This window comes from Urocampus carinirostris, chromosome 7 (assembly GCF_059441175.1).
Source record: "Urocampus carinirostris isolate Australia breed hairy pipefish chromosome 7, RoL_Ucar_1.0, whole genome shotgun sequence".
Lineage (NCBI taxonomy): Eukaryota > Metazoa > Chordata > Actinopteri > Syngnathiformes > Syngnathidae > Urocampus > Urocampus carinirostris.
The window spans coordinates 16,922,211-16,938,203 of record NC_142355.1 but is presented as its reverse complement, the minus strand read 5'-3'; the positions used below and the strand labels follow the sequence as shown (position 1 = coordinate 16,938,203).

Below are 15,993 nucleotides of genomic sequence, written 5' to 3'. Positions count from 1 at the left end.
ATTGTAACTATTGGCTACTCTGAATGACAAGAGTCTAATGGACTGATACATAATTTGATTATGGTGATGCCATGTACAGCATGTAACCATATTGACATGTTAGCTTAAAGAATTGTCATCAAACCATGCATACAACACTAATGACAATCAAGGGTCTGTTATCAAGTGATGCTTCAAATCCAAATTTAAGTTCAATTCTAAAACTTTTGCCTTGAGTCTTTCTCAAGTCATCACAGTTGTATTGCATTGACTTTACTCCCAACACCCCATGTAAAGTTATGGTATGGTGACCTCTATGAGTCCGGAGGCGGGAAGATCAGATTGATCCAGCTGAGGGATGACTCTATGGCGGTCAGGACAAACAGCACGGAACCTGAACATATAAACACAGATAAAACTACTGAAAATAAACTTTTAAAAAGGAAATTTGGGCATGAACTTTAAACATAAGTTATATTTTGTGATATGTAAGGCTCCCTCATGTGTGAGCTGTGCGAGTATTTTGCATAACAGTAGTGCAAACTTCCTCTCGTCTATCTATTGCGTTTCACCGTTTATGTTTATGTTATGCTTGAACATTTTGTCTGAGTTTCCATGTTTTATGTTGCTAAAAAAATAATTAGGATTGAGGAATATAGTAAACTCTTCTATTTATAAGGCTAGCCCCAAGTATAAATTTGCCATCATAAAGAGGGAACTTCTGAAAATGAATGTTGAAAAGACTAATATAAATGCAGATCATTTCCCATTTATCGATTTAGTAAGTTTAAAGGTTTTTATGTCTGTTGCAGCTGCAAATGTTATTTTAAATATTTTTCTAACTATGTATGCATAATTAATACAAAATTAATCTCTTGGGCCAGTGATATTGCTGTGGTTCTGTTATATTGATATAAGTTGTGACACTGCTGTGTTCTGGGAAGAAAGGTTCATCAGTCTTAAACTATTAAGGTTTTTCATCATTAATTATTATTATTATTATTATTATTAGGCTATGTTGTTAACTTTTAAGAGTTTAGGGTTTAATCTTCACACTGAATCTAGTTTGGTGGCTTTAAACCTGCACACTCCAAAGCTCTTGAAGTAATGACAGAGTGGCCGCTCGGTCTTCTGCTCCTCTTGGGCTATGTTGGCTGCCTCTGAGAAAGACAGTAGCTCTGTGGGGAGCAGGGCTCGGCTTCGACTGAGGTAGCGCACCAGGCCACCAATGTGCTGTGCATTCTTCTCAGAGACTAGCAACAAGGACTTGCAGACTTGGGGGACATTTGCCGTCCAACCTTGGGGGGAAGGCTTGTGAAAGAAAGCAAAGATGAAAGTTAGAGCCATATCTGATCAAGATCTACAAGACCTGGCCTTGATATTACATGGTGTGTGAAATTTCTGAAGTTTCTACTCATGCATAAGAGTCGGCCTCCAAAGGTTTTGCGTGAACTTGGGAATCCAAAGTGGACCACACAGGTGGCATCTGTCAGCCCTAAACACCTCAGGTATTCGCTGGCGGTGACTACAGGAAACCAGAACAGTACTGTGTTCAGAGTTAGCATCACTGCTGACTTTTCCCTTTAGTTTCCTTTTATTAAAAAAATATTTATAATAATAATAAATTTATAATGATCTCAAGGCTGTTTGATAAATACTGTGTTTGTGCTATTTTTGTAACTTGCTAGAGGCATCCATCAGTTCTGAGTCTCACAAGTTACAAAAAAAGTAAAATGCTGTGCCGTTTTTACCCACATCAAGGAATTTTTAGATCTTTCAGACAATCAGAAGACAGTGATACATTACACCCATCAGCAAAGTTCAGATTGTAATAACCACCTCCATAATTTGCAGAGGAAAACCTAAAGAAACCCAGCTGCAGAAAAACCACACAGCAAAAAACATTGTAATAGAAAAACAACCACTGGGGGCAAAACATCTTTATTACAAATGAAAGGGGACTAATGGTGAAGCTATAATAAGCATTGTGCGCCGTACTTTACCTAGAATCACTTGAGTGCCAGAGCCGATGCTTCTGTCCCATTGTTGTATTACAAACTCCAAGGTGTGCATTAAAGCCTTATGAATCTTCAAACAGAACACTGATTTACTACTCACAGCCTATTTGGAGACAAGACAACAATATCTTAAAATCTCGCTTTCACACTTAAGTCGGACTTCAACTGAATTTCCTATCGTAGCTTATAAAGAAAGCTAATTATTTTTGTTCCTTTTGTATAATATTTCTGTGTCTCAGTACAAAGTTAAAGCACTTTCTTGACAACTTGTTTTACCACCCCTCTATTACAAGCAAAGCAACATGACAGGAAAAAAATACTGTATGTATTTATATCTTGGAAAGAAATCTGATGTCTGTATAATTGGCAAATTTCACTTCTTTCCCACTATTTAGAAAGGCAAAGTGTTTTTGCCTGTGTTCAGTGCAGCTTTCAACACTGATTATGCATTTGTAAACCAGGTTAGTAGATGCAGTTAGAATTACAACTAAATGAGCAAGGAGAAAAAACTGTATTTGGAGGGAAAAGAACATCCAGATGTAAGTGATGTAAGACATGAATTTAAGAAATTGTCCAACAATCCATCACTACACACTCATCGGTACTAGTCACCTGGTGAACATCTTCTATCTCCGCAATGGAGTTGCAAATTATGAGAGTCTTCTGGCCCACTTCAGGGCGGAAATCTAAGGCGCTCAGCAGTTTAGAAATCTTGCCGCTCTCCAAAGTCATTAGAACAAGCTGTGACAGAAAGATATGCACATCATTATTAGCCTAATTACAGGGTCCATGTTATTTTGCAGTGACCTGCTGCACATTTCCATACAGCGCTGCTTCTTCGGGGGCTGCTATGATGACACAAGCGTTGGGCATGTGCTTAGCCACCAAAGTCTCCATGCCAGTCATCCACCGCTTTGCCACAATGACTAGCTGCTGTGGAAATGATGACATTTCCTGATGGGACGTGACCTTCTGAAAATGTTGCAAAACAGTCTCCATCTAATAACGGAGAAGGATGCAAGGATTCTTTAAGTGCAGAGCTGTAAACTTCTATGAATACAATGGCATGTCACTGATTGGTAGCAAGAAGCCATTGTATTAAAATGTGTCATATGAAATGTTTTTTTGATCCCATGGGTTAAAAACCAGAGAAACCATCACCACCAAGGTGTCACCTGGTTAGGAGCCAGCGTGAGCAGCTGGTCAGCCTCATCCAATACAAGGTGGCTCAAACGCAGGAACAGAAAGCAGTGACATGTTAGCAGACGAACCAGGCTGAAGGGAGTAGTAACAAGCAGTAAGCCTACACAAAATAGGAAATAAAAAATAGGGAAGAAAAAACATGTAACAGATATGCTGGAGTAAAAGCACGGGTACTAACTCGACACTAGTATAATCCAACAGAGAGGGACAGTACTTGTGTATGTGGTTCTAGGTGTTCAGGAGGACACTCCACTAATGTGTAATTGTTTATTTGAATTGCAGGATCTGGCTTTGCGGAAATTATAACAACCACAGTCTAGCAACTTACAATCTTCAGGAATCTTGACACTCTTGGCCTCATCTTTAGCACCACCGATCAGAACACTGGTTGGATTGAGGCGCCGGATATCTTTCATCTCCTTTAGAAGCTCATAGACCAACTGCACCTTCTCCCACCCAGGACAAAGCACCAGTGCAATAGGCTACATGTACAGAACACACCATCTGTTGTGTTTTTTCTTTTTGAGGTGATGCTATCTATGAAATTACGACATGCACTTACGCCAGCTCTGGAGGAAGGGACGGTGAAGATAGTGCTAAGTAGTAAATGACTTAGAAAAGGTGCCAGGTAGCTTTGTGGCCTGTCAGCATTGTGCGAGATGATCATGGTGTTTTCTCCTCGACTCAAAAAGGGCCAACTCCTAAGATCTGTGGCAGACAGAAAGACCTGCTCCCTCTGCAATGTCTGGACACAGACCAGAAACAATATAAGCAATAAACAATTAAATTATAAAGGTTCCAATATTATTCAGAAAATCATGCAATTGAAAAACAATTGAAAGGCACTTTGTATTTTACCAGTTAAAAGAATGACAAAAAAGCTAAAACTCTTCAATTACCTATGCTTAAAGAACGATGGAACTACAATCATTTAGGTAAAAATTTGAACTAAGGTACGCATATTTTGCAGAGGAAAGCCTAAAGAAACCGATAAAAGAATCGTGAATGTTTTGTGCCTTCATGTAAGCTGTAGCTCTATAAAGCATAATACTGTGTACCCTTCGAAGATTCTCGGTTATGGGGGCGTCATCCAGGCTGCAGCATGGCTCCATCGGGACAACTGAGTGCACCAGAACGCCATCAGTCTTGGGAAGGCTAGCAAGCACCTTGGAACAAAGTAACATCACTTTAGCCCTCATGACTATCCTTTATTCTAGTCACATTGACTTTGATGCAGACTACACGATATATCAATTTTAAGTAAGCCTACCGGGTCATCTTGGTCAGCATCATCATCAGACTTGAAATTCACAAGCTGTGGGTTTAACCACTCCAAAAGTCTCCAAACAGCAAAGAGAAATGATAGGGTTTACACAAAAATCAGTGTGGCAAACTTTTGGCACAGAGCAACATAATACTCATTTGAACAATGATTTTTGATACTTCCACGGAATTTTATAATGGATAGTCTGTAAGACCTTAAGCATGAAGAGTTTCTGCTGCTCCTCTTCATGTCTGACTTTGAGGGAGACTGTGTGCTGGAAAATGCACACAAAAACTTTAATGTTTACTGCATTGTTTGCTATTAAGACTATTTAGTTTTTTATGGGTACTACACACAATGCCATTTGTAATAACTACTTTTCATTCGATCATACTCCCCTCTTTCTTTTAACAACCCCAAAATAAACAAGGAAAAAATCCCCAAATAGGCATTAGAAGGGTCATTTGAACATGAATGGTAGAGTTGTACTTAGAGCTGATACAACAAATCGATAAAATCGATTATTAAAAGCGTCGGCAATTTATGAGTCAATTAGCACGTTGCGGAGTTAGTGATGTCACACGCAGCGCGAGTCGGCAAGCATATCAGAGCGAGTTGGAGTGCGAACTAAGGCACTATTTTCCAAGGCTACTGTAAATTCAACTCATGAAACATGACCGACACGGAGAAAACAGTTCAACAAAAGTCTGCAAACGTGTGGGAGCACTTCACAAAACAAAAAAGGGTGTTACTTGCAAGCATTGCAAAAGTGATATGGCACGGGAACACCATAATAGTGAGGCAGCACTCAAAACGAAAACATTTTGGAATAACCGACGAGGATGAAGGGAACTCACTAGCAGGGTAAGCCACGACCTTATTTGTTTTTTTTTTTCAATGGTTATTCGTTTTTTTAAGTACAGAAACGTAACGTTGCTTCTGGTAGCTCGCTAACGTTAGCTTGATGGCAAATAAATGACTGCGTGCATGTGTGTGCGTGTGGGACTTTTTATTTCAGTTGATTAAAAGAAGAAACATAACATTAGTCATGGGAGAAAGTTTTGTGGTCAGATGAGACCAAAATAGAACTTTTTGGTCATAATTCCACTAAGCGTGTTTGGGGAAAGAAGAATGAAGAGTACAATCTGAATCGTATGTATTTTTTTTTATCCATATCATCGTTTAATCGAACAACTATTCGTCTGATTAATCGATTATTTAAGTAATCGTTAGTTGCAGTCCTAGTTGTACTTCAAAGGTACAGCACATACATTTCCAGAATTGGAGCAAAGTTGCATGCTAACTTTACGTTATAAAGCTGACAATAACGGCACAGAACAGATCACAATGCTACAGTAAGTTGTAAAGAAAGGTTTGTCTGAAATCTATGTCTTCTAGTAAAACCCTTGCTGCCCACTAGTAGTATTAATGTATTAAGATTTTTTTAAGTCCTACTGTGTATCAGACCCTTCTCAACACAGAGAGATGAACCCCAGATCCGTATCTGTTTCTATGAATTGCAAGTTTGGAAGTTTTTCTGACTGCACTGTCTTTATCAAATAAAAAACAGACTTTGGAGTGAAAAATTACATGTTACCGCAATTGTAGAGATAAGATACGCAGAAAGAATTACTGTGTTTATTTTATCCATGCACTGGTATATTTATGAACACAGGGGTCGGCAACCTATGACATGCGTGCCAGCACTGGCGCGCAAGCGGTTAACCAGTGGCACGCGAGCGCATGGCCAAGTAATTATTTTTTTTTTTTAAATGCGCATTTTTACCTGAAATTTTGACATTTTCATTGCACGCTATGTTATTAAGCGGCTTTATGGTGAGCGTGTGTCTGCGCGGTGCCTCACAGAGGAGAAGAGATCTGTGTTTTAACCCTCCCACAGAAACACCGGAGCGCGATAAATGAACGAATCTTGTTCTTTTCAGCCAGCGTGGACAGATGACTAGGGCTTTGTGCAAAAAATGACCGTGCTGTTTGTGCATTATGCCTCAAGAGCGTTGTACCTCCCACGTCAAGTGTTAAACGTCATTACGAGACGAAACATGAACATGAACTCAAAGACGAGTCTGAAAAGGCGGATACATTAAAATGCGCCGTGTCCAGGTACGCTATAGTGCCTAAATCCGACTCCCCTGCAAAATCCTCCCCCCTCGCATGAACGCGCATTCTGCTGCGCTTCCGACAAAAGTGATTGTATTCTATATAATAAGTTTATTAAAACAATAAAGCGAGCTAATTAAAACAATTAAGCGATCGTAGTCTATATAACGTGTTTATCAAAAAAATGAAGCGCGATCGTATTCTACAAAATGTGTTTGTTAACGTGGAAGAAAAGTCACCAACACCAGAGACGAATCAATGTACGCTATGATATCCACGATCACAACTAATTGTACACAATTAGCCTTTATTTGATGTACTATAATAGCCATATATTATGTATTTTTATTTTGACGGTGTTAACAAATTGGTTGTTTTTTTTCATTTAACATCGGACCTCCATGCCTATTCTGCAAAGTAAGACACACTTTAAACTTATTATGTTTTTTTGGCTTTGGGATCCAACTACAGGGGAATACCTCCACTTTGCGATGTGTTACTGAATAGGTGTTCGACAAATATTGTTTTTATTACCATTATTACTAATAATAGTAATATTATGAGAAACGTCTGAAACTCTTCAAAATCACTGTGCCCCGGTTAACTCCTGAATAAAAAGTCCGAATAACCCCAAAATCACTGTGCTGACATATTTATGTCACAGAAGATTACCTGAGAATTCACAAGTCTATATCTCAAAAAGGGTCAATTTAAGCTGGGGAGTCCAATTTTGGCAGGTAAAATGCCTGCCAAAGTACCCCCCCCCCCTGCTAACCCCTGAATAAAAAGTCCTATTGTGTGCGTGTGTTTCAAGTTTTGGTAGTTTCTGAAATAAGATTTTATTGATGAATGGTATAATAGGTGTCCATATCACTTCTTTTTTGATTGTAGTTCATTGTTGATGAAGAAGGGTTTAAGTCATGGATGTCTACAGGCCTTTCCACATGTTGCTCACATGTTTGTTGTTGAACAAGAATAGTGGATGATAAAATTGGTCAGTTATACGATTTCAATGTATATCCATGTTGTATATTTGGACTGGTGTAAAATTACAGCTCTGTTGGATATAAAAAAAAATATTGTGCGAGTTATTTATCTTGGTGTGGCACACTGATTTACAAGGAAATTTGAAAGTGGCATTCCACACCGAAAAGGTTGCTGACCCTTGCTCTAACATATATGATACAACAGGTAATGGGTTGAAATCAAATCATTCTACAAAACCTCGAGCTACTGCACAACTTACCAACACCTAAGTTAACATTGCTGTAGGTTCGAGGGCCACTAATCACTGAGCGGACACTTCTCTTACCTTTGTTTAAGTATTTGTGAGTGTTCCTGGTGCTGGAGTATCAGAGTGGTACAAGCTGGGTACTTACACCTCCTGTTCAGTGCTGGATGAGTTTGATGAGAGTTGAGGTGAACTCTCAATCATGTTCTCAGGTTGACTGCCCTGTAGTGTAATGTTGACATAGGTGCATGACTATCCTTGTGCCTCAAAAATAATGGCTTATATCCAACTCACATTCGTCTGTTCCTCCTTAACATTGCATTCTGGCTTGAAGAACCTCTTTAACCTGAGAACACATCAAACAACCATCTATAAACTGCCAGCAATTAAGACATGAGTGTGACATCATCACTAACCGAAACAGATGAAGTTGGGACATGAATGCAGCGGACAGAGAGGTGTCATGCTCCTTAAATGACTCACTAAAATGACAAACTTGGGGCTCATTTTCTTCTTTACCTTTTTGATTTTCATATACTTTTACCTTCCTGATTGGCTGCCTGGTGACATTTGTCCCTCGATAACCTTTGAAATGCTGGCGTCCTCACATACCGGCCCCTGAATAAGCAGTGACCAAGGATACAACATGGATTTAATGAAGCAAACATAACAATATGGATGGATGGCACCCATAGTAGAACACAATCATTAAGAAACGCTAACCTGAGGCGGCGCTGTCATCCCTTGACCGGATCCCTCTCGAGCATTCTGCATAACTTAAGGCCACAACACATTACATATGTTACATTAACACTCCATCAACGATCAAAGGTAATTAATAAACTGTGGTAGTATATACCAGTGTTTCTCAACTGGTGGGTCGCGGACCCAATGTCAGTGGGTTGCAGGCCTTTGTAAAATAATGGTTAAAAAAAAATAAAAAAAATAACGAGAAAACTTCTTAACAGTAGAAAAGAAAAGTGAAAATCTGCGTTTATACCCGCCCCCATTTTACAACACAGAGAGAGGCAGGTAAAGTTTGTACAGTATACACATGTTGAGCATGGCCAAACGCAGATACAGTGGAGACTGTGAAATATGGATTTTATTATCGTAAAGACAAAGCCCGGGAAGTTTATTATTTGACGCCTCCTAATTTATTAAAAACTAATTCATTCTTTAAAAAAAGAAACCAATTTTAATTTGAATATTAAGAAAAAATACATGAACTATTAAATAAATGTACAGTGGAACTTCGCTAGATCGCGGTTCCACTTTTGCGGGTTCAGAGCTTCGCGGGTCTAAAAAAATATACCTTACCTTCTCAATAAAAGCATTTATTGACTTGAGCAGGCGCGAGCTTATGTCAACTGAGGACACGGTGTGGACACTCTCAGTGTGAAGAGGAGGGGGAGGCCCTGACACAATGCTAAGTCATTGCCGCTTCGCTCACCACCCCCCTCCTGCAAATCCTCCCACCTCACCCCCTTCGTATGTGGCGCTCAGTTTATCAAGGAGGGAACTCGGCGACGCGACGTAAGTATATTGTCTTCTGGCACATTTCAAGTTTGACTTCATTATACCAAAAGCGAGCGGTTGTTTGTACTACCTAAACACGGCTAATTATGTGTGGTTTCGTGTATTTGTAGTAAAAGCCGTTTGATGCCGCTAGCTAAAGTATGTTGTTATTGTCAGAAGGTAGCTCTTTCACTTTCATTAAAATGAACACAAACCATTTTTTTAACTGTTGTTTCCCAAAACGCTTCACAAACACTCATCAAATATAACATTTTCACTGTTTTTATTTTCATTATGTAACCGGTAGTGTTAACAAGCGAAATAAGCTGCGATGGCTGCATGTGGTTGAGAGCGGTTAATACAGTCATACTGAATGGTTCGTAGTGGTTTCGCCGTAATCCTATTCCGTGTAAATTGATTATGTAAGACATGGCTACACTTGTGGGTCATGTTTTGGTACATTCAGTTCCAGTGTGAATAGTTCTGGATGAGTCACCCAATAACTCCTTGCCATCATGCCAGCGATCACTTCAGTTTAATGGCGGGGGGGTATACTGTATACCTGTATACGTTCTTTAAGCATTTTTGAAGGGGCGCCACTACTTCGCGGATTTTCGCGGGTGGTCTCGGTCCCCATTAACCGTGATAACCGAGGGATTACTGTACATCGTTTTCAATACTTTCAGTTCAAAATTTTGTATTTATTTTACAAAACAAGCTCACCTAGCTACAGCTGACATGATTGTCATTTTTTTGCGAAAGGGACAGTATGTAATATTTAGTGCCTCTGGTGGTCAAAAAAAAAAGTTCTTTCAGGAAAAAGGAAAACACTGATTTGAATACTTATGTTAATTTTCATTAAAAAAATCACGTGCCCTGAGCAACAAAAAATGCTTATGTGTCTTGATTTTTACGCGAAGCTTGCGACCCGTCTGAGACTTTACGCATTGCGTTTGGCCAAATCCTACCAATGGCAAGACAAAGATAAGGTAGACATTCTTCCAGTCCGCCCAAGTTAAAAGTACAACAAAGAAATATTTTGGTTCTATCTCAAAGCATTGAAAATTCGCGAGCTATTAGATTTGGAATTTCAATCTCAAAGTCTAAAAGAAAATCTCAAGTGGACGACCACACACCGCTCCCAAACAGAAGTGCCCCCGATCAAAAACAGCACCACAGTACAAGGATTTATCTTTGGGCTGCATTTCCAAGATGGAAAGATTTCAGGGGAAAATTACAGAGTAAAAGTGACGCTGCCTCTGCCAGCTATTTACTTAACCGGTAAGAGGACTTTGCGTTTGTGTTTTGAAGAAAAGATTATGCCACTTAGTGTAATGCTGCTGTAATGCCAAAGTATCACGTGCTCTCCCTCTACCGCCCCTTCGTATTGCTCTGCCTCCTACCTGCCCTCTTTGGCTCGGTGTTTTAAAAGTCTACACAAAATTATGTAGAGGGTTATTTTCTTTGGCGTAGTTAAGTTGCATGTACGAATGTGAACATAGCTATTAACATTAGCACTGGTAGTATTGATGGTGGCACTGCAGTATTGTCTTGCAATGCGTTACTACGCTATAAATGTAACTATAAACAAGTCTGAAAGTATATCAATCGCACTTTCTATGAAAAATTGACAAGCAAATTATTAAAAAGATGTAACTGGCTTACATCATCACTTGAGGGTACGCTAAGTGATGCATGCTCGAAAGCTGACATTGGCCAGGTACAATTGAGGAAAGCATGGTGCTGTCCACCTGGAGTTTCTGTAGGTGCCAGTGTTATGCCGAGAAATGCATCCCCTAAATATAACCACTTTTACCTCATTTGATCTCACTTTTATATCACTTTTCAGGAATGTAATGGCGAACATATAACCAAAACCACTTCGTCTTGCATTTGTTGGGAATGTAATAAAACTTTATATTTATAGATTTATATACGGTGTGCATTACCGTTCGATTACATTCACAACAAATACAAAGACGGAATGGTCTAAGTTGTATTACGTTCCAAACAAATGCAAGACAAAGTGTTTTTCCGACACTGGTCTATACTGTAATGTCAAATCCATAGTTCAATAAAGATGAAGCATAACATTTTTTTTACCAGGAGGCCCAATTTCCACTTTGGCTAATGAATCTGGCTTGACCACAGGCTGTACTGGAGGTTTCCTGGCATGAGAGTTGAGGCTGCATTGTGAAAATTTAAAATGCTGAAAATTGATCTTCTCCAGCTTGCTGGTGTTGGAGGTATCTAGGGTGTGGATAGCATATCGCTTGCACACCAGTTCATTGTTCACACAAATCTGAAAATAGCAAGATTGCACTCATGTCAGAATGAGTTAGCTCTATATGCACTCTATTTTTATACAGGCATATTATCATATCAGTTTTTATAGAATATGGAACAATTTTTGGAAAACATTTAGCAAAATGTTTCCTCTAAAGTTGTATGATCCCACATGGAATAATTTCATGAGATTGACCAACCACATTTAGACTATTTGACACATAACAGACATTCCATTAATTGGACTTGATTTTACTTGTTTTTCAGAATTCAAAAAAATACATTCGAAATGTATAAAATTATACCTAAAACAAACAACCTTTCTGCTAGTTGTAGATTGTTTTTGTAAACATGAGTGTGTTTGTCGGGTAACCTTGACGCCTTTGACGTTCACGTAAAGATCTACGGCAGTTGAGTTGGATTCATCCTGCAGTACAACAGCCTCCGTATGACTTGAAGCTTTAGCATGAGTAAAGAATAGTTTTATACTCTGAATACATACAAAAAAGAATGCACAATGAAACTTACTACTGAGAAGGTGACGCATGTAGGAAATGGCCGAACTATCCCAAAAGCTGGACGGCCTGCAAACAAAATATATTTCCATCGCATGCAATCTGTAATATGCAGTACGCGATGACGAAAACTTACGCCAGCTTGGCCTTCTCGCACACAGACACTTGCAGCGACAGGGGCTTGACCTTCGCCAGGTGGAACCTCCTCATCCGGAATGGAATTTGGAGGAATTCCTGCTCGACAGGTCGGATTCTCAAATTATGAGAATAATAGATTAGACCACATCCACATGCTGTCAAGTCATTCTCATAAACAAGCAGGATAATTCATAGAATCTCAGACCATTGTCAATATTAAGTATGTTTAGTGTCCGTGACTAAATTAACATCCGATCAATATTTGGGTAAATATTAAAGGAGCTGAACGGAATTTGAAAGAGGGCTCCCCTGAAATTTTTTCATTCAAATTTATGACTTTTTAAGACTTTTTCCAGAATAGATCCAATCAATTTCAATACCAATTTCGTACCTACTGTATTATGGCATTCATACGTAGGTGGCAGGCGCAAAGTTGTGACGGACCCCGACGCCACCTGCGACGGCGGTGGCTTTATAGCCCCACGCTGAAGCAGCTGGGAAGGTATTGCATACCCTGCGGCTGAGATTTAGTTTGCAAGAACAGCACTGGCACCGAGGAGGACCAACACAACCGCGATTAATCCTGGACAACGGGTTCCGGCAACAGCTAGGTGACCCCACCTCCTCATTTCCTGCTACAGCCTGAACCCAGTTATACTTTAAATCACTCAACCACAACAGCTCAAACCTACACTTCCCCATCACCAAAATACTCAGACAACGACAGCGGTTTAGAGACTGCACATAAAGTAATGCTGGATTGTCCGACCAGCACAATGCATATTTCAATCATATATATATATATATATATATATATATATATAGTCATAAAAAAATAAAAAATGTTTTATGACATAACGTTCCATACAGTACTTTTTTAGATGATTTATTATACGGTTATTAGCTCAATCACACAGATAAAACAGGGAAAATTAAGACATTTAAGAGTTAAAGTTAAGACTTGTAAACAAAATGTATGACCTTTTTAAGGCCTTGATTTGCAGTTTTCAAATTTAAGACTTTCTCAAGTTATTAAGACTCTGGGGGTGCCCTGTTGAACTGTGTTACTCTCTGCCACCATCTCCTAGCTTGTGTCATCCTTCCAGCCTTGGTCAAGTCATTTAAGTACGTGCATTTCTTAGACACGCTCAAATGAACTTCCTTTTTAATTTTTCTTGGGGTTTGGGTTGGCATTTGGACTCTACTTGAAGCTAGCCTTTGCTGACTTTCACCATTTTTATTCTAGACAAATTTAATTTAAAAAATGAGCATGACATCACTCTCCAGCACTCCCCCTTGGCCCCCATTCTCCAAACTTAATGTGTTCTGCCCCAAACAGCTCTGCTAAAAGGGTTCTTTGAACTAAGTTGGTCATTGTTAACACATACTTATAAATATCTGCTTTTATCCTTCTTGTCAATAGGACATTATATTTGATACGCAATACAGTAGTTAGTTTAGTATTTACTCCAACAGTGCAATTCTGTCTGTGTCACCATGGTTTGACCATTTTGTTTAGCTACCGGTACATGATTTGCAACATTAGATAGCCTAGGCATTTACAATTAGGATTGAAAAGGGGTGTGTGATATTTACGGTAAATTGTTTGTTTTCTTCACTTATTCTATAAAATTCCATAACTAGGCGAATTCATTTTTTACTCAAAATGTCAACACAGACAATTTTCAGAAAGTTTATTTACTGCATGTTAAATATCCATGCATCCTATAATAAGAAAACTATGTGAATGGAGACAAATAAACATTGACCCTTAGTATAGCTTAAATGTACTCTAGTAGAGTAAATTTGGACACTATTTCAAACACAATTAGCTTTTCAGTCTAATTCAGCAACAACAACAGATTCCTTAGTAAATACGAAACAACTTTTATTGTTGTGAATCTTATAATTATGATCTTACTGGCTGTGGGAGACTATCCAATGTTCCCCATGGTCCAGCAGGTGACAGCAAGCGTAACCCGTTTGTGGATCTTGGTCAATAAACTCTAGCCGGGCCCTACACCATGACTTCATTCGGGAACAGTACACTACACACACCTGAATGGAACACACGTGATTGTAAACACAAACAAAACTCATCAGAGAACCCACACAGACACACACAACTATGCATGAAAAACAAGATTGAAAACACTTGCCTGTCCCTTTTCAAGAGAAGAGGGTGTCACTGCATACTCATCACCAGTGACACTATCATAGAATAGTTTCAGTTGTGCAAAGAGCTTGTCGTACTCTTGCTTGTCTACCACCTCTGTGTCACCGATGTCATTCACCTGAGCCCAGATGCATGAAGGGTCCACTAACTGCCACATTGGAAACATCATGAGGAACCAGCTCAGAACTCAATTACAGGAGTCATTTTCTACGTCATTGTCACTCATAAGTACCATAAAAAATACATTCTTGCTACAACATATTCATTCCTTAGTCCGACCGAAATCAGTCTCATATCTAAGTGTGAAACTTTGCTGTAATTTATTTTATCGAGTATTACTTGGAAATTCAAAATACAACAAAAGTGTCTTTTAAAAATCCTCATTACTGACAAGTGTTCTAGTGACCCTTTACCAATGAGGAATCAGAAATTATAGAAATTGTAAAAAAGGTGCTGTATCTGAGTCAGATCAGGAGGCCTCCCCTGCTACTGGTAACCATGGAAACCAGTACTATCCGTTTCATGAATTGGAGAAAACCCCTATCCCCCCATAAAAAGCCTGGAGAGGGAAGGGGGCCACCAGACTGTACTTATCCAAAACACACCACAGGAAGTGGTGCCCAGACAACCCAGGTGGTTGAGGGATCCGTGAACAGTGAACTTTGGTCGTTGATCTTTCCTAATAAGTCTTAATGCCGATTTGTATTTATTTAGTGTTACTCTTCTCCCTCTCATTGTGAGGTTTTGTTTTCAAGCCTTACTATAACCTTAAGGGGGGGGGGGTGTTATAAGGTTCTTTCAACTCAGTTGGTAACTGTTAACGCATACTTAATAGAGAAAATTATTTTAAACTTCTTAAGAACACCTCAAACTACACGCCCCAATCTTGAAGCGAAGCAAAAGTGTTTTTTTACAATAATTTATGTTTTCAATTGACTTGTTAAATGAATGAATGACTGACTGAACGAATGAATGAATGAATGAAAACTTTATTCGAACATCAGAATAAGAACAGAACAAAAACAATAACTCAACAAAATAACGTTACACAATATGTTCGAAAAGGGGTAGTAAGAAGCAAATGCTTATATTACCTGCCCCTTCATCTTCCCCACCAAATATACCAATGATATAACAACCATTGTAATGATATTAATAATAACAGTTTTGATATAAGAATAGCAACAATAACACAAAGTTAGCTCGACACACAATTCCCAATCTCCCGCACCACTCATACCCCACCCTCCTCATCTCTGTATTCACCCAGGAATGCTCCTTTGTATGTAAACCTCAACAAATGAATAGTTGGACACCGTTTGATCTCGTCTTGCAATCCGTTCCAAAGCTTGACTCCACTCACAGACACACACATACTTTTCCTGGTGGTTCTCACCTTTGGGATTATGAATTCACTACATCCCCTTAAATTATAATTTCCCTCTTTCCGAATGAATACTTTACGGATGTTTTCTGGCACTATGTTTTTGTTGACCTTAAATAGCAGTTGTGCTGTGAAAAATTTTACTAAATCATGTAATTTTAAT

At 39.0% G+C, this 15,993-nt stretch overlaps 1 protein-coding gene across 7 annotated transcripts in view; it reads right to left on the bottom strand.

Moving 5' to 3' along the window:
• The window catches only part of tdrd12 (tudor domain containing 12), a 33,858-nt gene that overhangs the window by 16,909 nt on the left and 956 nt on the right, over nt 1-15,993 (bottom strand). For 5 of the 7 annotated variants that reach the window (XM_088339922.1, XM_088339921.1, XM_088339924.1 and 2 more), the window contains exons 3-25: nt 14,430-14,594; nt 14,192-14,328; nt 12,269-12,385; nt 12,146-12,201; nt 11,991-12,076; nt 11,435-11,633; nt 8,537-8,589; nt 8,358-8,431; nt 8,230-8,295; nt 8,108-8,159; nt 7,962-8,035; nt 4,679-4,738; nt 4,471-4,540; nt 4,259-4,366; nt 3,763-3,945; nt 3,529-3,682; nt 3,173-3,300; nt 2,805-2,996; nt 2,610-2,738; nt 1,983-2,100; nt 1,365-1,504; nt 1,061-1,290; nt 292-373 (exon numbers count right to left, since the gene is read on the bottom strand). In XM_088339922.1, coding sequence (XP_088196048.1) covers nt 292-373; nt 1,061-1,290; nt 1,365-1,504; nt 1,983-2,100; nt 2,610-2,738; nt 2,805-2,996; nt 3,173-3,300; nt 3,529-3,682; nt 3,763-3,945; nt 4,259-4,366; nt 4,471-4,540; nt 4,679-4,738; nt 7,962-8,035; nt 8,108-8,159; nt 8,230-8,295; nt 8,358-8,431; nt 8,537-8,589; nt 11,435-11,633; nt 11,991-12,076; nt 12,146-12,201; nt 12,269-12,385; nt 14,192-14,328; nt 14,430-14,594 — 2,673 coding nt within the window. The remainder of the gene's footprint in view (nt 1-291; nt 374-1,060; nt 1,291-1,364; nt 1,505-1,982; nt 2,101-2,609; nt 2,739-2,804; nt 2,997-3,172; nt 3,301-3,528; nt 3,683-3,762; nt 3,946-4,258; nt 4,367-4,470; nt 4,541-4,678; nt 4,739-7,961; nt 8,036-8,107; nt 8,160-8,229; nt 8,296-8,357; nt 8,432-8,536; nt 8,590-11,434; nt 11,634-11,990; nt 12,077-12,145; nt 12,202-12,268; nt 12,386-14,191; nt 14,329-14,429; nt 14,595-15,993) is intronic. The other 2 variants (XM_088339923.1, XM_088339925.1) reach the window with 2 other exon arrangements.